This window comes from Astatotilapia calliptera, chromosome 6 (assembly GCF_964374335.1).
Source record: "Astatotilapia calliptera chromosome 6, fAstCal68.1, whole genome shotgun sequence".
In the NCBI taxonomy this organism is placed as follows: Eukaryota; Metazoa; Chordata; class Actinopteri; order Cichliformes; family Cichlidae; genus Astatotilapia; species Astatotilapia calliptera.
In genome coordinates, this window is record NC_137427.1 from 33065861 (window position 1) to 33092543 (window position 26683).

Genomic DNA, 26683 nt, shown 5'->3' on the forward strand with positions numbered 1-26683 from the left:
TTTCTCTACTTTTGTTTTTTGTTAGTGTCCTTGTTACTGCTGGTAGAACAACGGCACATTCAGGTTGCACAGGTAGCGCAGCTCCCATTTTAGGATGGCCTATCTATACGTGCCACTACAAGAAGGTTTGCTGGGTCTCCATAGTCTTAATAGTGTAGATGAGATCCCATTAGGCATGAGGAGAGCTGGATCAACCCACCAACGACACGGGTGTCTGCTCCTTTGCGCAAGGAGGAACAGGAAGAGTACTGCAAGAGTCTCCAGTGGGACACTCATGCATGTTTCCAAACTGTCAGATTTAGATTCCTTGAGGGTCTCACAAGGTCACAACATCCTTTAGTTTTGACCTTCCGGTTCTATATAAGCGGAGTTCAACAGATGGGTTGAGTCTCCTTATATTGTGCTCATTTACAAAGACTCATTCAGACTGATGGCAATATGTTGGCAATTTGTTTGCATTTATAACTTTGACAACAATCATTTGCAAGACTTCAGCAATCCCTCTTAGAGTGATTACAGTCAATCCAAGTCAGACTGCACTGTTTGCAGAGAGGTTGCCACCTATCAGGTGACCTGTGCAATCCTCTTGTGATCCAAAGTGGCCGTGAAAGTGTAAACTTGTCAAGCTATGGGCAACCAGGTAATCACCACAAGTTGCAATCAGTGCAGAATAGAAAATACAAAATAATACAATACAATCACCAATCATACAGTCTTTTTTTTTTTGTGTAGATTCAAGAATGTTGCTGTGCTGTTTTTACTTATGTGACTGAGCCATTAGTTTGCACTGAATTGGGATGAAGCTTTATCAAGCTAAGTGTGTCCAGTGTTGGATGAGTTTTCGGTTAAGCCCGTTTAATGTGAGTTTGCTCAGCTAATGCTGGATGGATCATGTTGGATGATATGAGCACTCTTGTTCCTAGCATCCAGCAACTTTTTAAGTGATTTAATAAAATATCAGTATGTTTTGAGCCTGTATCAAAACAATCTTGCCATGCAAAATATTGCCATATTATGCTGTATCGATTCCCCCCCTACTACTACTAATTGTTTCATAAATAGCTTCTTGCCTTAAACCAGAGGGAATTTTTAACTTGGAGGACTAATGTTTTGCATTCAAACCAAATGCCGAACGTTTATTTTATGTTTATGATTAAAATAATTAAATAAATAAATACATGTTTAACAAAGTAATGTAAATAAAATTTGTCAATTTCATGGCATAGAAGGGAATTTTCGTGGCTTAGTGGGACGCTTGAAAAGAGCCATTGATTAAATTGTCCACTGGTTCAAATGTGTGACTGAATACTTGAATAAGGCAAATATTATTAAACCAGTTAACATTATGAAATGTAAATATAAATACAATGTAAAATTCCGATGACCTTCGGTGTTAAAACATTTGTATGAAGTCTAATTAGGTCTGTAATAATTTAATTAACGTTAATAACCTTTTCGTGTCTTTTGACGCTGATGTTTAAAGCTCAGAGCCGCGCGGGCTTTTTTTCTCCTCGGGTTGCCGGCGACCAGATAGGTCGCACCGCCGCAGCTGCTGTGCTGTCTCCGTGTGTGTGCAGCCCTTCGCACGGTTTGGTCGATCCGTGCAGACAGCGGAGCTTGTCGTCTGGAGAGACGGACACCGAGACAGGTAGCTCAGTTCGGGTATGAAACATGGAGCTCTCGGCGGCGGGAGATCGCATTTTCGCCGCGGAAGCCATACTTAAACGCCGCGTCCGTAAGGTGAGCTACAGCCGCCACTGTCCCGCGTGTTTTGACTACGTGCAGATGTTCCCCGTCGGCAGCGCGGCACTGCTTTAGTCCATAGGCTCAGGGCTGTCATCTTACGCCTATGAAATACTGCAGAGGCCTTCATGCGTTTGCTTTTACTTTGCTAGTCCGAGCTAGATCAGAGCAGCGAGGCTTATGACTCGTGGCGCGGACATTGAGGCAGCGACAGGGCAATAAAAACAACACAAAGAACGGGGTGGCTGCAAAGACACGCTAGCCCCGCTGATGGTATTGTGGACTGTGCTGTGAAACTGAGAGGCCTGGTTTGCTTGCCAGCTAATGGTAGCTAAAGCTATACGGTCACAGTCAGCGGTTCATAGCCCAGTTTATGTGTAGCTGCCACATTAACGACAGCTTGACTTTGTTACTTTCTCGTGCGAGTTATGAAGGTGGTTGCAGAAGCACAAGTTCTCATACGCCGGTGATGGGAAAGGAGTCTTCAACCATAGCTGACTTTTGAGAGTTTCCAATGTGTTTTCAGTATTTTGCATGTAAGAGACTCTGTCCATTATGGCATGTTGCCTTCTGAAGTTGCCGGTATACACAGTTAACCAGCAAGGCCCACCGTGCCTCCAATGGCTTCAGAAGTCCCTGCTTGGAGTTTTTAGCGTATCCTTCTTGCTGTAAAACACTTGCAACACACGAACAAACGTAGATTTCACATAAACGATACCCAAACGTGAAATGTATTTGATCTTATTATAAAACATAGGAAGATTTAACCCTAGCGAAGACGTGAAAGAAATGAAGTCCTCTTCTGTAACTTGGACTGAAATGTGCTAAAGTGCATTCAGTTGCATTGCAGATTTGGTGTTGCTGTGCATTAACAGCATGTGGAGTTTTGTTCCCATGTTGGTGTAAAGGCAAGAATATCCTATTTGTAATTAAAAGACTCAAAACCTGTGTTTGAATGTTGTTGTTTTTTTCTTTTAAAAAAAATCTATTCTCATATGAACTGTTTTAGTAATTCTAACATTTGTCTTCTTCTTTCAGGGAAGGCTCGAATACCTGGTGAAATGGAAAGGATGGGCAATGAAGTGAGTGCCTTGAATCCACAATGTTAATGTGACACAAGCATTGGTTCGATTCAGCTGAAAAATGCACATTAACTGTGCTTTGGAGCAAAATGAATGCATGTGTTTTTCTTCATGTTGCTGCATTTGTGTTCAGGCACAGCACTTGGGAGCCGGAGGAGAACATCCTGGATGACAGGCTGATTTTGGGGTTTGAGCAAAAGTGAGTGTAGCTGCTTCATGAGGAGCCCTGCGTGTGCTTTGAGTAATCAGTCTTGATTTTTATTTATGTATTTATTTTTTCTCTATTGCTTGTTTTTATATTTTGGCTCCTATCTTGAAAAGTCTAAAGCATGTCTGCTCAGTCCCCCGGCCCCCATTTACCTTTTTATCATGTGTTCTTGTTTTAAATTACTTCCAGTGTCTCTTCCTCTAAGTGCTTGTGTTTACTCATACTTTCATCCCCCCGCATCCCCCTTTCGTGTCTTTACATTCCTCCTCTTTGCTGCCTAATTGAAAAAAAAAATCTGCACCGAACTTCTTTTTGTCTGTTGCCAAGCTCTTTGAAATGCTTGTGCTGCTCATGGAAATATTTAGAGTAAAGTTCAAGTATCAGAAAACTTTTAATGGGAGGCAGGGGATACAACAAATGACTGAAACGGTGTTTTCGCTACATGTCATTCCTCTCTTCGCTGGCTCTTACATTTCCTGTCCTTCTTCAACATTATCCCTGATGAAAATAAGAGCAAAGAATAAGATTTTTTTTTTTTTTTAAAGGAAACCTAACTGTGTTCTGACATGGCTGCAGAGATGCTCTTTTTGCCCACGCTCACCCACAGCTTTCATGTCTGTCATCATCTTTGAGTCATTCTATTTGCTCTCGTTCTCTTGTTCTTTTTGTTGCGTGTGTCTTTTCATTTGTGGTCATTGCCATTCTAACTGTCACTACTTTTTTTTTCTTTTTTAGAGAGCGGGAAAGAGAGTTGCACGGGCCAAAGAAAAGGGGACCAAAACCCAAGAACCTTGTAATGAAGGTACAGTTTTTTTTTTTATGCTCCTCCACAGGGAGGAGCTGCTGCATCTGAAATCATATTTAAAATTTTGACGAGTGGACTGGAAACTATGACTAGTTTGCATGAGTTAAATTTGCAGCTTTGTTGAAATCTGTACCTTTGTTCAGTTTGCATCACCACCCTGCAGGAAAGTGGAACATTCTGTTTGTGGTTTCTGCTGTTAAAGCTGAGAAAAAGGTCAACCTACTTGAACCTCAAACGGTGTCTGAAGTTTATTTAAATCTTCATACAGTGCATGCTTTGTCTTTGGAAAATGACATGAAAAGAAGCGTGAGCGGCAGGGACACGTTTGTCCTGTGCTACATTTCACCTGAGGCACATACTGCAGCAACCTTTGGTCATAGAAAAACGCTTTCAGAAAGCCGTGTGAAGGGGGAGGGTCATTTATATCAACAACAATAAATGGAGTTACAAAGGAGACACGTCTGACTGAAGTTACATTCAGCACGGCTAAACGTTGTGGTGTTGGGTGCATTAACTTCTCTTTGTAACTGCTGATTTTGTTAATTTTAATTCTTTTGATCTCAAATTAACTTTAGTCTAATATAAGCTAAATTAGCTGGAAAGTGTGCACTTTTGAGGCATTAGTTACAACGCTGTCATCCAAGAAGCATTTTAATGGCTGATATAAATCATTGTGACTCTAGTGTTGCCAAAAACAACTAACTTAAGTGAGTGCCCATGGTTACATAGTCTCAGCTCCACCCTCCAGAATTGTAGCTAGAATGAGCTGGAGGAGATCTGGTTCACACACTGCTGAAGAGCAGAGCAAGAGCTACCAGGGTTAGCTGCAGTCCGAGGTGCTGGAGTTGAGCCAGATGTTTTAGCCAAATGTTTAAAAGTGGCTGCTGTTGCTGTGTATCACTCAGTAAACGTGTTTAGAGGTTCAAAAAGCTCACTCTACAAAAATGGTTTCTTAAATGTGCTTTGTCTCGCAGGCTCGCGGTCAGAAAGGAGAGAGCGGCAGCCGAGCCTCAAACACCCGCCAGACCACTTTGCGTCCTACTTCGTCCACTTCTAACCGGGCAGCTTCCTCCTCCTCCTCTGCCTCAGCGCATCTTTTACCGTCGTCCTCCAGCTCGGCTGTCGCACCTTCCCCTAAACTTAACTCCCTTGCGGCCACACACAAACTGAAGAAAGACATTCACCGCTGCCACCGGATGTCCCGGCGCCCTCTGCCTCGCACAGACCCCATGGCGACCACCTTCTCCAACCCTGGTGGCTTCCCGTCCCGCATGCACGTTTCTCCCTTCTCTGAAACCGTCCGCATCCTTAACCGTAGGGTGAAACCCCGGGAAGTCAAGAGAGGCCGAATCATCCTCAATCTGAAGGTCATCGACAAAGCGGGCCGGGGTGGCACAGCGGCCGGGGGTCGGAATATTTCGGCAGGACGTCAGAACATCCCATCCCGCAATCGTATCATTGGGAAGAAGAGGGAAGCCCCATATAGACCTTTCCAGCCTCCTCTGAAGATGCTGGGGTTCCCGATGTACGGGAAGCCATTCGGGCTGCAGTGCGGAGGACCTGTGCCTTTTCACTCCCACCCAAGCTCATGCTCCAGCACAGGAGCTAGGGAAAGCCGCACCAGCCCCTCTCAGTTCCAGGCACCTCCTTCTCCTTCCAGCTCCAGTGGGTCTGAAGGAAAATCTCCCACCAATGCTGCTGCTGCCCAGTCTCAGCCTTCCACTGGGGCCTCGCCGTCTAGCAAGGATCCCAAGTCCAGCAAACCTCACGCAGACACTCAGAAGAGCCAGAGCACCAAGTCCTCCACCCCTGCCGCGTCCTCAGATGCAAACCAGGCTGCATCATCATCATCCCCCTTCCTCCCCTCCTCTCCCTCTTCCTCCCTGGAAGACGAAGAGGACGAGGGCGCCCCGGACCGTACGGTGCCCTCAGAGGAAGGCAGGAAAAATCCTCGCCAGTGCAGGGCTAAACACCAGTTGCCCACCGCGCTTCCCCCTGCCGCTCCCGGGGACCAAACCTCTGCCCCCACCGAACCTCCAAGGGTGCCCGCTGAGGGAGACCCCGACTGGCACCCTGAAATGGCTCCGAGCTGCAAGGATGTAGTGGTCACAGATGTGACCACCAACCTCGTCACCGTCACCATAAAAGAGTTCCCATCCCCTGCCTCCTGCCCCGCTTCACCTTCTGCTAGCCCCGAAAATGCCTCTTCCCCCCCTCCCACCGCCGCCTCCGACGACCCCTCCCCAGCGAAGCCATAGGAGGACGGACATTATGAAGTCAAATGCCATTGAAGAAAGGAAAAAAAAAAAGTGTCATGCCACTTCAACTCGCTTCTACCTTTACCTTGAAGGGTATGTCCATATTTGTGTAATGAGTAATGAAATATAACCCAACACCGCCCTGTCATTGAATAGTTTAAAAAAATTGACATATTTTTTTTAGAAGAATTATATAAATTTGAGATGGGGCAGCTAATACGCCCTTCTTGGCATTTCAGTTGCCACATTTTGTCCACTTGCACAACACTGACTGTTTGGCTTGGATGGAAATGGTGGTAATTCTTTCACTTGCTTCATGCTGAGTTTATCTTGTTTGGTACAATGTAACATTGTCCTGAAAGTGGAACCGTCGCCCGTTTAGTGTGCAGGTTGAACTTTTAGAAGGCATACTCGGCCTGTGTGGAAGAAACTTAATATTTAGATGCAAGCTCTGCTCTGGAGGCTGTTGTCAGCAGCCTGCAGGTGTTTTGACCTGTTAGTCTCGTTGGAAGTTCAACTCAGTGAACTTAACACAGCTGGATTTGGATATTGCATCGATGCAATAGCGAGGTAAATGCACTTGACTGCATCATTTAAAAACCAACCTATTCTGTGTGGTTTATCAGTTTTTCCAAAGCCTTCTCCTCTTGCTCTCTTGAATGCACATGCATATACATATAAGTATTTATATGCACACACAACCATAAAGGCTGATAAAGAATATGAAATTCAGTAATTTTTTTTTAAGTTATTGCTGCCATTTGCAGTCTCTTACATATTTGCCTTGTTTTTCACTCTGTTCCCGCCACCTACTTCGACTCCATAACGTCCACCAAGACCCTAAACTGGTCTGCAGTGAATTTGAACAGTTTCTCTGTATGCCGTAATCGCTAAAATTAACTTCTTAAACTGTCCAGGTCTAGAAGGTCCATGAGCTGAACACAGTTCAGACTGAACGTCGACAAAATGCAGCTAAAAATAGAAGTTGACTCGGCGACAGGTGTTTCAAATCTGTGGAACATGAATCCAGGCAGCTGTGGCTTGTACAATGTAGCGACTGTTAAGTTTTGTCTATTTATCTTCCACTTTTGACTGGTTAAAAGCTGTTTCCCATGCTTTTCGTCCTGTGGATGTTGCCAGTTTGTCCTTTTATGCTTCGTAACTGTTCTTTATTAGTATGTGCTCTGGTAGTAACGTCAATAGAAGTGCTTTATTCTTGCTACCCATAGGGCATGCGTGTGTCTTTCCACTGATGCAGAGCCGGTGCGAAGCCACTTCCAACTTGGGTGCCTTACGACGAAAAGCCTACATTTCCGCAGATTCATAACCGAACATTACATGGGGTTATGTAGCAAAGGCTGGGGTGATTTACACGGGATGGAGAATCTGTGTTTGGTGAATTTCTTGAGAGACAACGGTGGTTACAACTTTTGGCGCAGTCAGTTTTGTGAAGCTGCTGAATGTCGGCTGTTTGGAACCAGCATTGATATTTTCTTGTAGTGGAAATGCATGAAACTGGTTCTACAGGGGGCACCTGCACTACTGTAGTGGAAAAGGGTTCATCTAGTCCTATAGCCATCAGACTCTAGTCATCATGATGAGAAGTAAGACAACTTTGCCTCTTGCTCCTGTTGTACCAAGATTTGTTTTGCTATAACTGAGGCCCAACATGTCTTTTAAGTCCTGGCTTTAGACTTAGTTGAGCTTATTGTCAGCTTAATGTAAACAGTGCTCCTGGACACATGTAGAGGAACAGTGAGGACCAAGGATACCTCGATGTTCCAGTCTAAACAGGACACTGCGTTTTTACTTCCTAAATGAAGCGCCGTTTTGCCTGTTTCCTGTCTTGTTGCTTTTACCCGTTTATGAAGGATAAAACCTTTGGACCGCTGTTTAATAACTGGAGAGGATGCTGGCACAGTTGTCTTCCCCTTTTCAGACACATCAGACAGGCTGTCTTTCAGTAGGATCACAGTACAGCTGGTGTGTCGGGGAGCTGGATGGTTAGAAAAGCTGCTTGATCTCTAACGGTTTGATCCAGCGCCCTTGTGTTCTTGGCTGTAAACCTTTTGCCGTGTACGTTAACCGGAGGTTGTTTCCAGCTAAATCCCTCAAGCTCGAAATTGATCAAAGTTTCTGACCTTACCTTCAAACGCGTCAGCCGTACTTTAAAGAAACCTTTACAGACCCCTTTATACACAGATTCTTTTTTCCTCCTGCTCTTTCTAGGCCTTCCCAGACTCTTCGGCTCTAAACTCCGCTCTATCTACAGTATGTGTTAGAATATATTAAAAGCTTCCGCATGCGTTGCCTTAGAGCTCACCGTCGGCTGCACTCGAGGCAACTGTAACCTCATCACACTTGGCTCTTATCAAAGAGAACGGCTGAAAACGTCATTAAATCTCGACTTTAGCTCGGTGACTTTAAGGGTCGCAGACTGTAATAAGTTTTTATGTTTTCTGTCGTCTTCTTTTCCAGAAGTTGCGAGTACCGCTTTTTCCGTGTCTTTTAACAGGCGAAGGCGACGTTCCTGTCATATACTGAATGGTTCTAGTTGTTGTCAGTGCTGTTTCAGTACTCTCTCTCATAGGTTACACTTGGAAGGATTTATTCCAAAATGACACATCCATTAATATGAAGAAAAAAAGAAAAACGGTCTGTAGTTCAAATTCGAATCGATGTCTGTTGATAATAACACTACTTAAATCCTTATTTGACACAGTAAAAGCAGAGTGGTCCTATTTTTTTTTTTTTCTAGAATTATTTTCTTCTCAAATGGATATATTGTAATTTGGAATAGATTTTTTCATCTACTCTATAATATGTTTAAGTGGTGGATAGAAGTGACTCTTGCAGTTGGTAGATTTGTAAGGTATTAGACTGCTAAGTGATGTTTTTTTTTAAATTTTGTTTTAAATTTTTTGCTTATTCTTTGTCATACGGAGTAGCACAACTCGATTTAGTGGCCTCTTTCAACCAAATAGGGCTCTTGATTTTTATAATTTCCGATTTTTAAAGCTTTTCTTTCCCCCCTTTTAAATAGTTTTCTATGTGATCTAAGTGCTAGATTCATGTTGGCACTAATTAGAAGAAAAAGAAGGATCCTTGTTTAAACGTATGAAATGTGATGCTTAACGAAATGGAAACGAGCATTATTTTGTTGTTTGTACTGTAATTAAGTACTTTTTTTGAAATATGCATAACATTGTCAATGTGATGATGTTTATTTGAATGCCATTTTCTTTTGGCTTTTTTAGTAGTCTAAGATGGGTTTGATCAGAAGGACTCACTGATTTTTACATGTCAAGACTGCAGTTTCGTCTGGTTTTATGCTAATATGAATTATGTACATTGTATTGATGCTAAAGAGGAGGAGTTGGAGGCTGACATTGTAATGTATCTGAACTTCAGAAGCATGTTTTACAAACCCTTATTGTACAGATTATGTATTCAGTGTCACGTTACCTGTTACTGTTGTTGCTTTCTGTGTGTTTCTCGTACAAAGCTTTTAATTAAAAGCTCTCTAAAAAAACTTCCTTTTGGCTGTTGTCATATTTTAGTGTGATTTAACATAAGAGGCAGACTGTAGAATTAACAGCTGTAGTTTTTCATTTTACTTGGTGCCCGAAGTGGTGCTGACAGCAGAGTTAGGCTCATCAATTCAACTTCAACACTTAAAATCAACTCCAAATCTGCCCAACTTATGAAACCTCACCTGACCCGGGCTACAGCCGTCTGTTAAATAGATTTCACAGGACTCTGAATTCCTCTGAAAAATTAAGTGTACCTTTACTGCTTTCACAGGAAATAAGAACAAAAGTAGCAGCTGGCCGCTGCTAATCAGACGCGCAATTCCTTCAATTCATTATCAAGTGTGAGCACCTTTAGACTTTTTTTAACAGTTTGCTGCTCTGGAGTGTTCTGGTGTGTGTTAACAAAGTGCTAAATCTTCCTAGGAGTGTATGGCTTAGTAAGTTCACCCTAACGTCAGACTGAAAGGGCCAAAAACTTGGCCCTAACTGTATCAGAAAAGAGGTGGAGAGGGAAATCAAGTCAAGTGGCTTTATTGTCATTTCAACCATATACGGTGGTACAGTACACAGTGAAATGAGACGGTGTTCCTCCAGGATCATGGTGCTACATGCACACTACATAAAGTGCACGTGTGCAAAACTTGCAAAAGCAGTACAACACCAGGCAGAACAGAAAGATGCAGACACAAGGCAGTGCAACAGAAAAGTGCAACAATGACAAAGGATTGTGCAGAAAGCACTTGAGTTAATGGAATGTTTAAAGGTGTGTGTGTTGTATGTATATGACACTGTGCAGGAAATGTTTGACTGCCAGAGCTTCACATCAGGTAATCTCTCCATATCCACCACCCTATTTGTCATGTTTGTTCATATTCACATGGCAGAGTGTACAGGGAACGTCTACGAAGTACAACACAAACAAAAATATAATGCATATATAAATGTTCTCAGACAGTGTCACCGATATGTAACGGGCCTCTCACAGCCGGCTGCACATAGACCAGTTCTGTTATTGGAAAACGAATCATTTAAAAAAATATATATATATATGAAAGTTAGTTTGTGTTTTTACCACAGAAATATAGAGCATGAAAAGGCTTCCAGTTACTCATGGATGGTACGTACTGACACTACTTAAAAACACTGATAAGTTCTTACTCTGATACAGCGGAAATGGCTAATAATGATCCTGCTTGGACCATCTGGAAAAAAAAAAAAAAAAGACCAATTTCACTTGAGCACTATTGCCAGAGTCCACCGTGAGGCGCTGTTGAGCTGCTCATTTTCTTTCAGAGTAATGGAGCAGCAGCATCTGTGTTCTCAGATGGATTGTGAGAGTTGGGGGTCATATTAAGGTCATCACGCCTGTGTATTCATCTTTGTGTGTTTTGATGTGGAGATGAATACGTCGAGTTCAAACAGCTTCATCCTTTTCCACAGGCAGTATTTCATTTTATTCTTCTACCCTTCAGACTGTGGGACGTATAACAGAAAGACACATGTAGTCTCCTTTCACTCCTTCCCCGTGCTGCCTTTGGTTCTCTGTCTGTTTCCTTCCTGGCCCGATACCACAGGCGCTTACTGTATGAGCCAGATGGAGCTAAAACAGACCCAGAGTTTGATACGAGTGGCCAACATCTGTGTGTTTGTGTGTGTGTATATAACATACACATGTGCATTAGTGAGTGCAAGCTCAGTCACCTCTGGAGATTAAGCCACAATCTGGGTTACTGGTCATTAGACTGAAGCCCATCTGCATTTGGTGTTTGAGCTTCTGATGGTTATAGATACATATTCCGTATTTTTCATGTGATTTCATTCATTTCATTCTGCAGGAGTTTGACTTGAGGGTAAAAACTAACACAGCAGTGTAGTTCCACAGTATTCCTTATATCCTGTTAAATAGAAATTTTTAACTGTGTGTGTCCTTGCAAAATAGGTACTAAAAGTGAATGTTTTCTCTTTGCTTCATAAATATTCCAGCCTGTTCACAGCGAAAAGGCCGGGTCAAGTTGATTGCAATGTTCCACACTGGAAAAAAGACTCCTAACAAGGTTAAGCTGCATTGAGAAAATTTTTAAAAAAACACTCTCAAACATAAGCCCTGCAAAATCAATGGGTGACACCTCACCTCCTGTATTATGGAGCAAGCACACAAGAAGAAGAGGCAGAGATGCCTTCGTTGGCTCTGCAGACTGGAAGGAAAGCAGTCGGAGGACGTGTTTACATTCGCTTCCCAACCGTACACAGACGGCAGTGCTGGTTTTACTTAGCCGGTCTGTCGCTTTACACTGAACAGATAGGTAAGACGTTTTGAACAAACGGTGAATTCTAATGACTTTGACAAACACAAAGTGCCACCAGCTGCTCCAGGTTTTCACTTATGCCATTCATGGATGGGCTCAAAATCTGACACAACCAGCCCTGAGACAATAAATCTCACTTTAGATCTTCCAGCGTTGACAGCTGCACTTTTTAATTTGACTGGCTGCCTGGAGTGGTGTTGACAATAGAGACGTCAGACGAGGAGCGCAGAGGGAATTGTTTGGCTGCCGGAGCTGCGGATCTGGTTTCATATTCTAAATCATCTGTTCATCTGATATCCATATGAAAATATTGTTTGCTGCAATTTCAACCTTGTTGGTTGGAAACCATGTTTTGGCTGCTGTGAATCTAGCCAGTGCACTGCTGCTCACTGCCTGAATGCTATCATCATTGTACCCGACTGGGTGGGACACATGGGGCTGCTTTCACAGTCTTTCTCCAGACATCAATTAAATCCTTAAAAAAAGTCACTTGTGTTCATCAAACAGAGTGTGAGTGTGTGTTTTTTAATCCACTCTGTAAAATAGCTTAGATATAACTCCACACCTTTAATTCATTTACTATGCACAGCTATACGAAAATGCAAAACCCTATTTCCTCAGCCACTTACTCTTGGGTGGAGGCTGTACCTCAAGAGGTTCATCTGCTAATGAGTGGAGGGTTGGTGGTTCAATACTAAGCTATTTGAACTCTTGTGTATGGGGCTGCATAGCTGTGGACCAGTCAGGGTGCCTGTGCTGACTTCTGTCCACTCCTGAAAGCACCAACAATGAACATGTGAGCATCAGAACTGGACCACAGAGCAGTGGAAGAAAGTGGCTGCTCTATATGAATCACGTTTTCTTTTACATCACATAGGTGGGGCTCTGTGTGCATTGCTTACTTGGTGAACAACTAGCACCAGGATGCACTATGGGAAGAAGGCAAGCAGGCATTATTACTTTGTTGCATATCACATACACCCTTTCATGCCTGTGGCTTCTAAGGTTTTGATGGGCCTCCAAATTCTCCAGATCTTAGTCCAGTCGAGCTTCAGTGGGATGTACTGGGCAAGTCAGATTCATAGAGGCCTCACCTGGCAGCTTACAGGATCTGTTGCTAACATTTTGATATCACATTACACCTTCAGTGGAGTCCATGCATTGAAAGGTCGGGGCTGTTTCGGCAGCAAAAGGGGGACCTACACATTATTAGGCAATTAGGCATTAGCTAATGAAAACTGTCACTGTGAATCGAGAGGTCCAGGCTGACGCTTATATTAACAGCTGTGAGAGAAATATCTTTTGGAAAGTGTGTTACAGACATCAACAGCCGCTAAGAATGAAATAGAAATGAAGTAATGAACAAGTCCCTGAACCTGTTGAACATATCCATCAACCTTAATTTTTTTGGTTAACGCTAATAAAACCTACTCGCCTCCTACACTATCACAGCAAATACAGTAAACACTGCTGCAGTAACGATGTAGCAATCCAAGGGTGTCAAAAGCTGCTGTTCCGTGAGAAGCTGCTGGTGATTCACGCAGAGATACACAAATTCTCCTTTAGCTACAGCGGCGCTGGATGTGACAAAGATAGCCCTGCTGACATTAACCCGATAATTCGTGACACCAACAGCAAAGAACACCTTGGTGTCAAACGTCAGCGTTTGACCTGCCTTAAAATGAGAACACTGAAGTCCAGGGTTGTCAAACTCATTCATGGTCCACCTACAGCACAAACAGGCCTTTGATCTCAGATGGACTGAAATAAAAGTGCTGCATAACAAGAAAAAGAATACAAGTTGTTTCCATTCCTTTGAGTGTAAGTACAGGCTCATTCTGAAATTAAACGTTGAATAAAACATGTATTTTCAAAAGACGTGATGAGCATCCAGAGCTTGCTTGAGAAAAATAAATGCACTTTCAACAATATGTCTCAGTTTTTCAACATTCAGCTGGTCGACTTCTGTTGTAAGTCAGGGGAAGACGTAAGCACGATGATGTCTGTGTGAGTAAGAAGGCTATAAAACTGCAGATGATTCAGACCTAACAACACAATGGCTGCTGCTGTAAAACACAGTGAAAAGTTTCTGCTTCATTCTCTGCAATCCAAGCAGCGGGCCACGGGTGGATATGGCAAGTATGTGTTTGTGAGATATCTCTGGAAAGTGTAAGCTAGGTGAAAGGTGTGTCATGGGAAGTGACCTCACTGATTTTAGTTGTTTCATTACAAAGCAAGAATCACATATTAATAGCTTTATTTTCCTTTCTCAACACTGACATCAGATCTTTTCACAGTGGTAGATTACATGTCTTTCTTTTTCTTTAAATTTAAATATGCATATTTATTTGGATTGCTATGCAGAGAAAACTTTATAAAAGTATTTCCTCCATCCAGCGGAGAGGATTTGTTTGCCGAACAGAGCCACAGAGGACAGAGGGTCAGGGTTGGATCATTCCTGTCGGCGTTAGTGCTGCATTAGTCGGGACTGCCTCTTGAGGAAAACATGTTCTTCCTCCTACTCAGTATAAAAACCCTGGTGTTAAAGGTCCCACGTCTCTGTTTTTCCTTTCTTCTTCTCCTCTACACTATCCAGCCTTTCCACTTCTGCTGCAGCTCGTCTTACGTGCGATTTCTTACATCAGATGTCGCATGTAAATAAACTCAGGCTGTACACATAGTTGTGAAAGAAAAAGTGCACTGCACACTGGGATTTTGCATCCCTTATCAATGCAGTTTGGATTCTTTACATCGGTTTTTATGTTAAGTTTTTAAAATGTGTCCACCCCCCCCCCCCCCCCCCCCTTTCCTTCCTTTTATCTTCCAAGCCTCCAGAACAGGATGTGCGCTCAGGCAGCGCAGTCACACGCTGATCCATCATCGCCTTGTTTGCTCGGCTGCTGCTGGAGGTTCACCTAGGCTCTGACCCGCGCATGCCCACAGCCTCGCTCCTCCTCTCCGAGAGATCCCCATAGTAACGCGCGGAGGAGAGCAGCTTAGCAACACGGAGACTGGAGAGGGAGCATCTCTGCTCCAGACAGCGCGGTGCCGTCAACATTAGGTACACACAGAGGGTGGTGAGGAAACAACAGCAGCAGAGCCCCGGATCTACCCGCTCCTACAGTAAGTGTCACATTCCGCCTGAAAGATCTGGCGACTTTATTTGACACGTCAGGCTGAGATTATATTGAGGCGGGCTGCAGTCTTCCTACATGCTGTTCTGAGTTCCAGCCTCCAAAGCCCAGACAAGTCTTTGTTTTTGTTTTATTTTTTAAATTATTTTTTAAAGGATTTTTATTTGTATTTGTTTTTTATTGCAGGCTCGTGTGTGTGTCACCTTGTGTCTGAACTCCTGATCTACATCACTGCTCTTCACGGTCACCATGAAGTTCGCAGTGGTGCTCGTGGGAGCGGGCACTCTGGCCTTCCTCGGCGCGGTCATCTGCATCATTGCCAGCGTTTATCCGTTTAAACGCGCCGCTCTCGTCAGCGATAACGGAACCCTGACGTCGGAGTCGCTGCTCCAGCCTCTGGAGCCGGGGTCGGTGGCTCACGCCGGGCCGCTGGGCGCTCTGCACGGCGCGGAGTCGTACGATGGTGGAAACGGACTCGGCGGCATCGGCGTGGAGGTTCCCACTCTGAACGAGCTCAACCTTGGGGAGGAGACGGGTGGAGGGCCGGCGAAGCAGTTCAGCTTCAGCCGACTCATCTGCACTCCTGTGCCGGTGGGAGAGTGCAAGACTAAAGACCTGAGGCAGCGGAGGGACCACCAGCAGCAGCAGGCGGACGATCCGCTCTACGGCACAGGGGATGAAGACCTGCGGACCACCGCGGAGGAACTCCGGCAGATGGTCCTGCAGCAGAACGACCAGATCCTCATGGACCAGAGGACCATAAGGGAGCTGACCGGGAAGCTCAGCGAGTGCGAGAGCGGCCTGGAGGACGAGCGGAGCATCCCGGAGCGCAGCATCGGGGTCTGGAGCGGGAACCGCCGCGTCATGGCCGGGGATGATGTGACCTCATCCGCCGCGGCACAGCTGCAGACGGCGCGGGCCGTGGAGGAGCTGGCCCGGGCCATCATGGAGCTGAAGGATCGCATTGAGAAACTGGAGGTAAACACAGGGATGCTGAGTGCGGGCTTGTCGCTGATTAACCTCCTGTCTGAGTTTTGTTTGACAGCGGGAGATTTGGAGAGGCACCAGAATGATGCATTAGCAGATGAGTCAGTGCCATTCAGTCTAAATTAGGCTCATTTCAAGATCTATCCTAATTTTAGCTTGATATCCACTGTGGTGGTTTAGGACTAACCATTAGAATTGACTTATGATTCAGATTAAAGTGCCACAGCTCTGCTGGTTCTCTGAGCCTGAAGAGGGGCTCTGGTCTTTATCTCTCTACACCTCTTTTCATTCTCCCCTCCCTCTTTTATCTTCTGCTCCTCTTTCCTCTGACAAGTAGCCTAACTCGTGACACAGATACCCCTGATCTCTTGCGCAAGCTCCACACGGACCCATGGGAAATCTTTCCACCTGCTGGCCCTCACGCTCCTCCGCATCCCCCCACCCTGCTGCCTCATACCCTGTACCACCGCATCTCCCACAGCAGGATGGAGACATAAATAAAACATGAAGCTGGCTGGACAGGAAGGAGGGAGGTGGAGTAGGGGGGTCAGATTTTATGTGTGTGTGTGTGTGTGTGTGCAAAGATTGAGACACACACCCACACACAAACACTGCTGCATCACTGCTGGTGCTCTCCAAGCACAGTCAGTTACAAGGTTGTCTCCGTCAGTGAGAATTTATATCCTGGACGTCCACATCCAGTCCTGCCTCAGCAACTCTCTTGATATTATATATCGCCCCCGAAGCCGTCTCATCCACACTAACAGCTCTCTCTCTCTTTACAGCTCCTCCACCAACACCTTCTTTTTTCAACTTATGCTCTGCATAGGCTACTAATACTGCCAGTGCCCGGCTGCTACAAAAGCTCTCTCCATGGCGCTGCCTTATTAGTCGAGCCCCTTCCCTGCAGTTTCATTTCAGTTTTAAACCACCACTACATCTAACATCGATGGCAGCCATATTTAGAGGCAATAAAGACAGGACTGGGCTCTGCTCATTGCCATTATGTTAAATCTGTTCATGTATTTTTCACAAATATCCCCACAGTGAATAGGAACTGCACTGACAGCCTTTTTTAACAGCATTTTCCACTTTTAGCCAATATTCTCACCCTCAGCTCTCATAAAAAATAGTTAATTAATATTTATTGACATTGCTCAAGGCATCTCTACGCCCAACCTAAGGCGCAAATAAACAGCATTAAAAATTGAAAGTGATCAATACGATTAGAGGTCATTGACATCTGGACAACACGCTCTGAGGAGGACGGAGCTCAGAGTCCTTGTGCTTTTTTCATTTAATCTTGGGAAAGGACTTGTCTGCAAGGCTGGGTGTAATCCAAAGATTTAATTACAAAGTAAAGATTCAGATCTTGAGACATAGATCAGGGCAGATGTTTGGCAAAGGAGAACTAAATGATTACATCATATTAAGCATACGTGGAAAAAAATCAGCTCACAGGAAGCTTCGGTGATGCAAGATTAGTGCTAAAGATAAAGCTGCGACAAAGCCATAAAGAAATATGGTAAATTATAATTTACTCATCCCAAAAAGCAAATAAGCTGAGAATGATGTAGTTAAATATACAGCTTAATAAATTAAAATATCACAGTAAGCAGATGTCTCGGTAAGATAAAAAACTACATAAAAGAAAGGAGAACAATTAAATAGAAAACCAAGTATTAATCTAGATAAATACCATGTAAAAATATACACAAACATATAACAAACACAGGTTTGTTATAAAATGTTCAAATTTGTAGTCATTTACAATTACCAATGTAAATTTTCATGACAACAAATGAGTCATATCTAAATATATTATTTTTGGCACAAAGCCTACATGGTGAAAATATGTCTTTGCATGTAACAACACATATTCTGGGGTGGATATTTCCAGACATCATGGGTCAGGAAAGCCAGGAGTACAGCAACATCCAGGATAAATGGCTTACAAGGAGATGCCTCTGTGTCTAGACAGGCTGCATTCAGTGCCACTGTGTTGTTTGACAAGGATGTCTTTCAGTGCTTGAAATTCAAAAAAGTCATTTCCTTTTGACATTGAACAAAAAGCTCTAACATTACCATGCAGACTGACTCTTGGTTAGCAGCTGTGAAAATGCTGCCAAGATAAAAATGCTCGATGTTAAAGCACAGAAAACATTTCTTTTAAGAAAAGGCTTCAGCCAGACTGATATAAGAGTAATACTGATATTTAGTGATTCAGAAATCCAATATATCAATCGATATTTCTTTTAAAAAACACAAATCATAAACAGATTTGCTTAAAATTTATTGTTTTCAGTTATTTATGACAGTGAACTTTAAAAATAATCTTTTTGTTATTTTAACAAGTTGTTCAAATCAGCTGGTTGATGAATTTTTGGTGTTCCAAACACTGGCTAACAAGGAAGTTGCAGAGTGCCCTCTGGTGGACAAACTATGTAACATCAACATTAGTAACAAGGCTGAAGGGTGTTTCTCCCACGTCTTTGTTGCTTTTTTACTTTTCATTTATCTTCAGCTGTAAAACCTATTTGCTGATATGTCAGTATCAGCAAATAGGTGAGTGATATCGGCTGATATGATATATAATTGGTTGTACTCTAGAAAAGTAATCATTAAAGGGCCACATGTAATAAGCCAAAACAGTTAAATAGTAGCGTGACTTTACTTTTGAACAGAGAACACAAAACACGGTTTGTAATCTACAATCCTTCTGCCACTCTCCCAACCTGACTCTAAAACTACACTAAGTGTAAGTAAATATAGAAAGTGTTTCATGCTACTAATGTTTACAATCAGTCATAAAATGCTACTTTAGCAAAGAGAAAAGTGAAACATATTCCTTTGTAGACTATCTCCAAATCACACGGTGGTTAGATCTGGGTGGGTTCAAATCGCACTACTTCATGGAGTTAAGTGGGTTCAAATATTCATAGAGGAACAAATTATGATTCATTTTATTATATTATAAACACATCATTTAGTGTGGGTGTGCCTGGTTTCATTTGTGAATACACAGGTGACATATATATATATATATATATATATATATATATATATATATATATATATATATATATATATATATATATATATATATATATATATATATATATATTACTTCCAAACTGTCACTGGAACTGTAGCATTGCTCACCTACTGAATCATTTTATGTCCTTGTCATAAATCTGCTGTTGTTAAATTTGTTCTCTAAATGTGTCTAACCAGTAATAACTAGCATCAATGCTAACACAGACCTTGTGTTTCTTATTTCTCTCCTACAGGCAGAGATAGGCCCTGCTGCTTTGAACCTCACAGACACATCTGTGGGCGTAAATAGTGGCGGCAGCAGCAGCGGCAGCGGCAGCAGCACAGCTGGTAACACCGGCAAGGCTCCAGCTCCGCCTTCCAGCAGTACTTCCTCCCTATCTGCAGGGTCTGCCCCAGGGGGCCGCCGTCCTGCTTCCCCAGGCTCCTCTGCCTCCAGGCCTCCTGCTAAGGGTCCCCCTGGGCGTGGAAAGAGCACCTGGAGGGTGGAGGACCTGGAAGGGGAGCTGGAAAGGAAGATAAAGATGCTAGAGAAGGAGAGACAGGCCATGAGGAAGGAGACTCAGGGCCAGCATGAGAAGATCAACAAGGGCATCGACAACGTCAGCCACCGTGTCACCGAGCTGGAACACAGTGAGTATGGGGGTGGGAAGAAAGGAAAAAAAGAGGAGGCGAAATAAAGACATGACATTGTTGGCTAAATGAACGAAGGAAGGGACAGATTAACTGATGTAAAGGGTAGTAAGACAAGGGCAACATCAAGCTGAATGTAGATCAGAGCATTGCAAGAGAAGGCTGAAATGAAAGTTTAACGAGCTCTGCTGGTGAACTGGGTCATCTCAGCAGCAGAGAATATGCTTTAGATTAAAATTAGATGATTAATGAGTGCTTAAGAGTGGGAAAATGTCAAAGTGAGAGCTGAGAGCTAAAAATAAAAATAAAATAAAGGAAGGAGAGAATAATATATCTGAAATCATCCGCTGCTTTTACCTGCTTTAATCTTCATCCTCACGGGGGACCTATGGGAAGGATTCTTGCTTTGCGGGTGTCAGGAACGAGGTCTGGATGTGTCACGTTGGTTTTGAAGGGCTTTATTTGCAGATTTTCTGAGCAGAAATAAGGTTACTGCAGGTGAAAGCTTCTCGAAAAAGGAGTATACGCTCTTTGATAATGGGAGAAGTGGACGCTCAGAGGTGAGATTGAGAGTTTGCGAGGTGCCAAGAGGAAGGTTAATAGGAAAAAGTGCTGATTTATCCCCTTTTTTTTCACCACTCTGTCATTCTCCCAACCTCTCTGACCACCTCTACATCTTCTCAGCTTTAAGAGCTGCAGTGTGGCCTCGAGTTAGAGAGGGTGATCATTAACTGTAACATCTGAGCTCTTGCCAAGCGCTCTGCGCCCGAGTGTGGGCTTGAGCGCAAACTAGCAGAGACAAGTGAGAAGGGAAGCCTCAGTGTCCTTGTATAAATTAATGCAATCATCGCTCGCTGTTTTCTCTCTGGGTCTGCCTTACAGCGTCTAACTTCTTTCTCTTCATCTCCTTCATGTGTGTCTCCAAAGCGATGACGGAGCCACCGTTCCCTGACGGCTTTGTCATCTCCTTCCCTATGCGGACCAACTACATGTACGGCCTGGTCAGGAAAGAGATTACTGAGATGTATGCCTTCACTGCCTGCCTATGGCTCAAAGCCAAAGAGGGTGGCATTGGGACCCCCTTCTCCTACTCTGTGCCGGGGCAGCCCAATGAGCTGGTTCTGTTACAGGGAGTCCACAATCCCGTGGAGCTGCTTATCAACGACAAGGTAACGAGGGTTTCTCAGACCTACCTGTCTGTTGTACCTGTGCTAATATCTGGACGTTGGGACAAGTCAGAACATTTTACATGGGAAAATTAATGGTTCTTGTCGGGAAAAGCATTAATATCTCATAACCTTTAAGGTTTCCTTGTAATTACTCAAGCACAGAAGCCTGCAAGGAAACTAATTACGATGTCTTACAGAACAGTAGAGTATAGTTGATGGCTTACTGTTATTAAAGTGAGCGATGTAAACATGTTCATTCTCACAGACTTATTGAATTTTACAAGAGTGATGGAAAAAGCAAACCTGAAAATGTCACAGCTGTGTGCTGTCGTTTGAGTAAACAGTACGTGAATCACCATCTACATTAAGTTTGGGTTTTGGTTCTCAGCCTCAGGTGTGCGCTGGTGTTGATCCCACTTCAGCCATCGATCCCCCCCCCCCCCCCCCCAAAAAAAAAGAAAATATGTGTATTCCCATAATGCAGAAAACGTAAAACTAAAACAGACGGTGCACTTCAACAACACATTAAAAATTTACAAGTATAAACTAGATAGGAGGGGAAAAAAGAGCATTAAAATCAGACTTTTTTGTGATTTATCATGGCCACAATTCAGTCGCAAACTGCAACATTACTTTGCCTAAAATTGTTCTTTGTCCAGAACAAATGCCTTGATTAAAATCAATTAAAAGTAAGAAGAACCTGCCCTCTGTTTGTGTTTTTCTGCATTTGTAGCAGCGGGATCCACAGCAAACATACATTATTGAGGAACAGTCAGTTCCACGCCAGTGTTTTCCTTTAATATTGCTCATATAGTTGCTGTATAGTTCCCATGAGAGAGTGCAATGTAGTCGAGGTTTACCGTGGTGAAAGGTGTTCCAATTATAATGCGAGCTCAGTGTTTGCAAGTTTGAGAAATTCTAACTGCGGCCGCTGTTTCCTCTGGCCTGTAGGTGGCGCAGCTGCCCCTGTCCCTGCCACAGGATGAGTGGCAGCACATCTGTGTCAGCTGGACTCTCAGAGATGGGGTTTGGAAGGCCTACCAGGGTGGGAAGATGAAGGGACGAGGGGAGGGACTGGCGGCCTGGCACCCAATCAAACCCGGGGGAGTCCTCATTCTGGGACAGGAGCAGGTGAGACGGATGCATGGATGGATGGATGATTCATAGGTGAATGATCCATGGATAAACATACACAGAGAAACCAGGAGAGCTATTTTAAGGAACCACCATTAGCTTTTCACACATGAAGAGGCAGAAACCTAATGGTGTTTATCCTCACGCTTGGCTGCTTCATTAGCGAAACAACTACATTACAAAACGGTTACGAAATGCGACATTATCCCTCCCTGGTGTCAGAAGAACAACCCGAAGCTCATCCCGCAGCTCCTTTGTCCTTGCATAAAAGACAAAAACACTGATGGAGCACGATGTAATTTGATGGATAGTTTCGAGAGGGAGCAAGTATTTCATTAATCTCCTCTGAGGATGGCTGATGGATTGCTGCTGGCTGAGATGTGTTGACTTGATTTTATCGAGAAAAATCCCAGGACACAAGAGGGAAATTAATACTTTTAATTGTATTTGTGCAAAATCAGGAAAAAATGTAATATTTTCCTGCAGAATAAACTTTATTTTAGCTCAGTGCCTTCACCAGTTACCTGATTTGACATTTAAAGCATAGTTTTGGTATTTATCCAAAGAAGTGGTAATCGTTATTTACTTAATGTTAATTAAAAACTTTGTCAAGCAAACTGCTGCCAAACGATATTCCAATGGAAATCGTCCTTTTCCCCCCCCACCACAAATAATAATGTAATAATGTTTAAAATGGCTGGTGTTGAAGTTCTGAATGTGCTATCTCTTCTACCCAAGGACACACTGGGTGGACGTTTTGATGCCTCCCAGGCTCTGGTCGGGGAGCTCTCTCAGTTTAACCTGTGGGACCGGGTGTTGAAGCCAGCCGAGGTGGCCGCCGTGGCCGACTGCAGCTCCTCGGCCCTGGGCAACATCGCGCCCTGGACCGACCACGACGTAGATGTCTACGGCGGCGCCACCAAGGAGTCCCTGGACCCGTGCCACGCCGCCCAGAGATCCAACCCCTCTGGCCCCAAACAGTGAAGAATGACTGGGAGAGGGCAGCCATGCTTGAGAGGTCAATTTAGGAGTGAATTGAAGAGTCTAAAGAGTTTTTATCCAAGTTGGAGCATCCAGTATAATTTGCTTGTTGGGGGTTGGTAAGCTTACTACCAGTGGACTATTAAATTGTCAAGCGTGGTGTATCTGTTCTGTTCTTTGTGTTGGTGTCCACGCTCATGTGTTTACTTCTGCAGTGAGATACAGTGAGTTTAGTCACAGAATCACCTTAGTGAAGGCTTGCATGGGTCAATCAACCTCTGGCGTGAACGTGTTTAAACGGAGACTCTGCATTGATAGAGTGGAATCTGTGGTTTAGATGATAATCTCTTGGGCCAGTCAGCCATACGAGATTATTCCTGCAGGTTTCAGTGCAGTCATGGAAAGAACCTTTAACGATGCCACATCTAAGGGTTTCTCCATTGTTGTTTTTTTGCAACACAGTGACACAAAATTCCATCTCTTCTTCATCCCGTGTCCAGCTGGTTGTGTTATGATGCTACAGCTGATTTCTGACATGCTCTAGTGGTCATATCTATTTTTATTACTCAATGGGGAAACCGAGTTTGGTCCGTTTTTAACTGTATATGATCCTGTCGAGTAAAGTCTGTGTGCTTTTCGGTTTTTCTATATTGCATACCACGATTCGGTAAACCAGTGGACTTATAAATGTATAATGTGTAATGTACTTCTGCTAATGTTGCTCTGTATCAGTCTGCTCCTCCCCGCCCCATGCCTGCTGTAGCCTCTCGTGCATCTCACAGCCCAGCAAAGTGAAGTTGCAGCGTTTTTCTTTTCTTATTGTTTGCAGCTTAGATAAAACAGCGCTCTCAGCCGACCCCTGAAATAAAACGTCATGTCTAACTAAGCACCACTAAGAGAACTGGTATTACGATATAACTGTGGTATCACTGAATGTAAATCAGATGAAATGTAAATGTTTTGTTTTGTTTTTTTTGGTGAAAATTACAGTGTACGTATTCCACACTGCCCCACTCTACACATGTTTTTATTAAATCCTCACAGACTGAGGGGGAGGGCATGAGGTGGACTGATTCCATGATGGCCATTTTGTACTTAACAGCTGGCTCTGTGCAGAAAACACAACCTGAAGGGAAGACTGTGCTTCCACTGAGCGACAGTAAAGTCAAACTACTGCCACCTTTTAAGTAACCTGAAGAACTACAAGCCAAACAAATAGATAGTAAAATCATTAAGCCTTTAGATTACATTAGATTGTTGGCATTTTTTATTGATAGTTATGCACCATGGAAGCATTTGAGTCCCGTTTTTTACATTTAATGAAGGATATATATATATATATATTTCCCTTGTTTTAAGTTGCTTGGTTTTGAGCACATTTTTTCCAAAGTTGATCGTACGGGACTTTTTTTACTTAAATAATTAATTTAACTTGCTTGAAGACATTTCACTTCTCATCTGAGAAGCTTCTTCAGTTTTAGGGTCAAATGGTGGAGTGTCCCAGATTTAAGCTCTGTGGGAGTGTCCCCCAAGAGGGACAATGGACCCCCTAATGATCCTCTACCTAATCACATGAGCCAAGGTGTGAAAATGGGTGTAGGTCACAATTAGCCAAGGTTTCAGGTGAGCTCATTGTGAAACCTAGCCCCACCCCATCATGTGATTTGAGGTCTGATGGCCCAGGATGTGAGTGGGCCTTCCCAGACGATGAGCTCAGAACCTTAAAGAACCTTAAAGAAGTCCAGGCGTTTTGTTTCTAAGCTCCTTAGACTACGATGACCTGGATGACTGAGAACCTTCACAGACAGTTAACTAAACTGTGATGCTCTGTGTTTTGTTTTGGGGTTTTTTTTGCGGCGAATCTGTAAAGTCACATGGCTGTATTCCTCTGATGTCTGGCATTTGATTTGAATCTTTCATAGTCAGCTTGAGATGGATGCGCTTAATGGCCTGCATGGAGTTGAGGCGGATATGCGAGGCGGACATCACAGGAAATAGAGGAGGGAAGAGCAAACCAGATGCACTGTGAGGGCCGAGGGTTTAATTCTCGCTTCGTCCAGCTACGCTAAAAAATGTATCCAGTCAACACTGTGCAGCGAAATGAACTGTGGTTAAGATACACTCAGTGCTTCTGTTCACTTATTACCTCAATCCATCATTCCCGCAAACAATTTGACACCCTGTTGTAAAGTGCCTGCCAGGGCTCTCGTGCCCACAGAATGGTCAGAGTTTTTTTTTTAGAGTTTTCTTCTTCGTCGTCTCTTTCTTCTGTTTCTCTCTCTCGGTTTTGTTTGGTCGTTGATGGCTGTGACAGTGTTGCGCTTGTCCTTATCTGCATCTTCATGGATCTTCTTTGGTATTGTGAAATAGGTGGATAAAAACTAATAAAGTGGTTATGACAACAGTTCTGGAGTCGTAGCTTTTTAACATGACGTCAAAAAAACAAAAGCAAAAAGAAAGAAAAGAAGAAAGTGTGGGATGTGTGTGCTGGGTTTGAGTGGCTGATTCCTTCAGACTTGCCAAGCCATCCGGATTACACTTCAACTAAACAATTGCACTCAGCATGCAAGCCTTTATACATAATCACACACTAAGAAAAGGCTTTAAGCTCTTTTTGTTGTGTGCCAGACTGGATTAACAGCGTATTTGCTGTCAGATGGCACGTGTGTGTCTTTTACATGGAGGCAGTACTCAGCAAAGACACTCCACAGAAATCCTGACCGCTGATGTAGACATAATAGATTACTCATAAATTTAACGAAGATCATGATGATTCGTGACTGCTCATCTGCCCACACACCACATTTCTTGGCGATCGGTTCATCTTAGCTGTGAGCTCAAGTCTAACCTCCAACTGCACAACACTTCATTAAAGTTCTCAATCTCACTTCAGCTGGTTTCCTGTGACTTCCTCAAAACCCAACCTTTACAGTCTGATGACCAGCAATTTATGTCTACACTCTCTATACTTTTATCTCTAAAACACCAAATTTAGCTGTAATTTAAGTAAGTTTCCTTTTATCTGTCTAAATTCATTTATTTTTTTTTGAAAGGGGAGAGTTTGGTTAGAAGAATCCCCTCGAGGTTCTCACTGTGTTTGATGCCAAAGAAGAAGAAATAAAAGATATCTATGATCTGTTTCCCAAGAAGATATTAATAATCTATGGGAGGCAGGAAAGAAAGCTTTAGAGATAAACTGGCTTCTGCCACTCTAGACTGAAAAATCAACAACTGTGTGGGTCACAGTAAGATTTTCATGCAGAAACGAATGGTGGCTAGATACCTTTGGTAATAGGAAGCTGACCTTTGTGGCTTCAAGGATAGACTGTAAAAAATCAACACATCAAGTAATGTTTTCAACCCTTGAGTTTATTCTGGCTGTGCATATTGTTTTTTTTTCAAAGCCAGAAATTAGAGGACAAAAGGATAGACCAACTAACCACTAACAGAGACGCTAACAATGGATCATTAAAGATGATTAAATTAAGCTAATAGGTAGGCTACTTAGAAGCTAAACAGGTCTCTGTAGGTTCAACAAGCGATGTAGGTACACCAATCTTTTATGCCATTGGTGACTCATCAGTGGCTCGTTGGTCTAGGGGTATGATTCTCGCTTCGGGTGCGAGAGGTCCCGGGTTCAAATCCCGGACGAGCCC

The 26683-nt window shown here is 43.4% G+C and overlaps 1 protein-coding gene and 1 non-coding gene across 2 annotated transcripts; both read left to right on the forward strand.

Moving 5' to 3' along the window:
* The first annotated feature begins 1466 nt into the window (after nucleotides 1-1466).
* Nucleotides 1467-25431, forward strand: nptxrb (neuronal pentraxin receptor b). Its single transcript, XM_080303179.1, is given in 10 exon segments — nucleotides 1467-1740; nucleotides 2782-2825; nucleotides 2959-3024; nucleotides 3769-3835; nucleotides 4813-6097; nucleotides 15299-16047; nucleotides 19347-19743; nucleotides 20671-20912; nucleotides 21864-22043; nucleotides 22785-25431. Coding segments are annotated over 10 exon segments (3345 nt in total). The 5' UTR covers nucleotides 1467-1671; the 3' UTR covers nucleotides 23031-25431.
* A 1180-nt stretch (nucleotides 25432-26611) lies between these two features.
* On the forward strand, nucleotides 26612-26683 carry trnap-cgg (transfer RNA proline (anticodon CGG)). Its single transcript has one exon. It is a non-coding gene; the product is annotated as a tRNA-Pro (tRNA).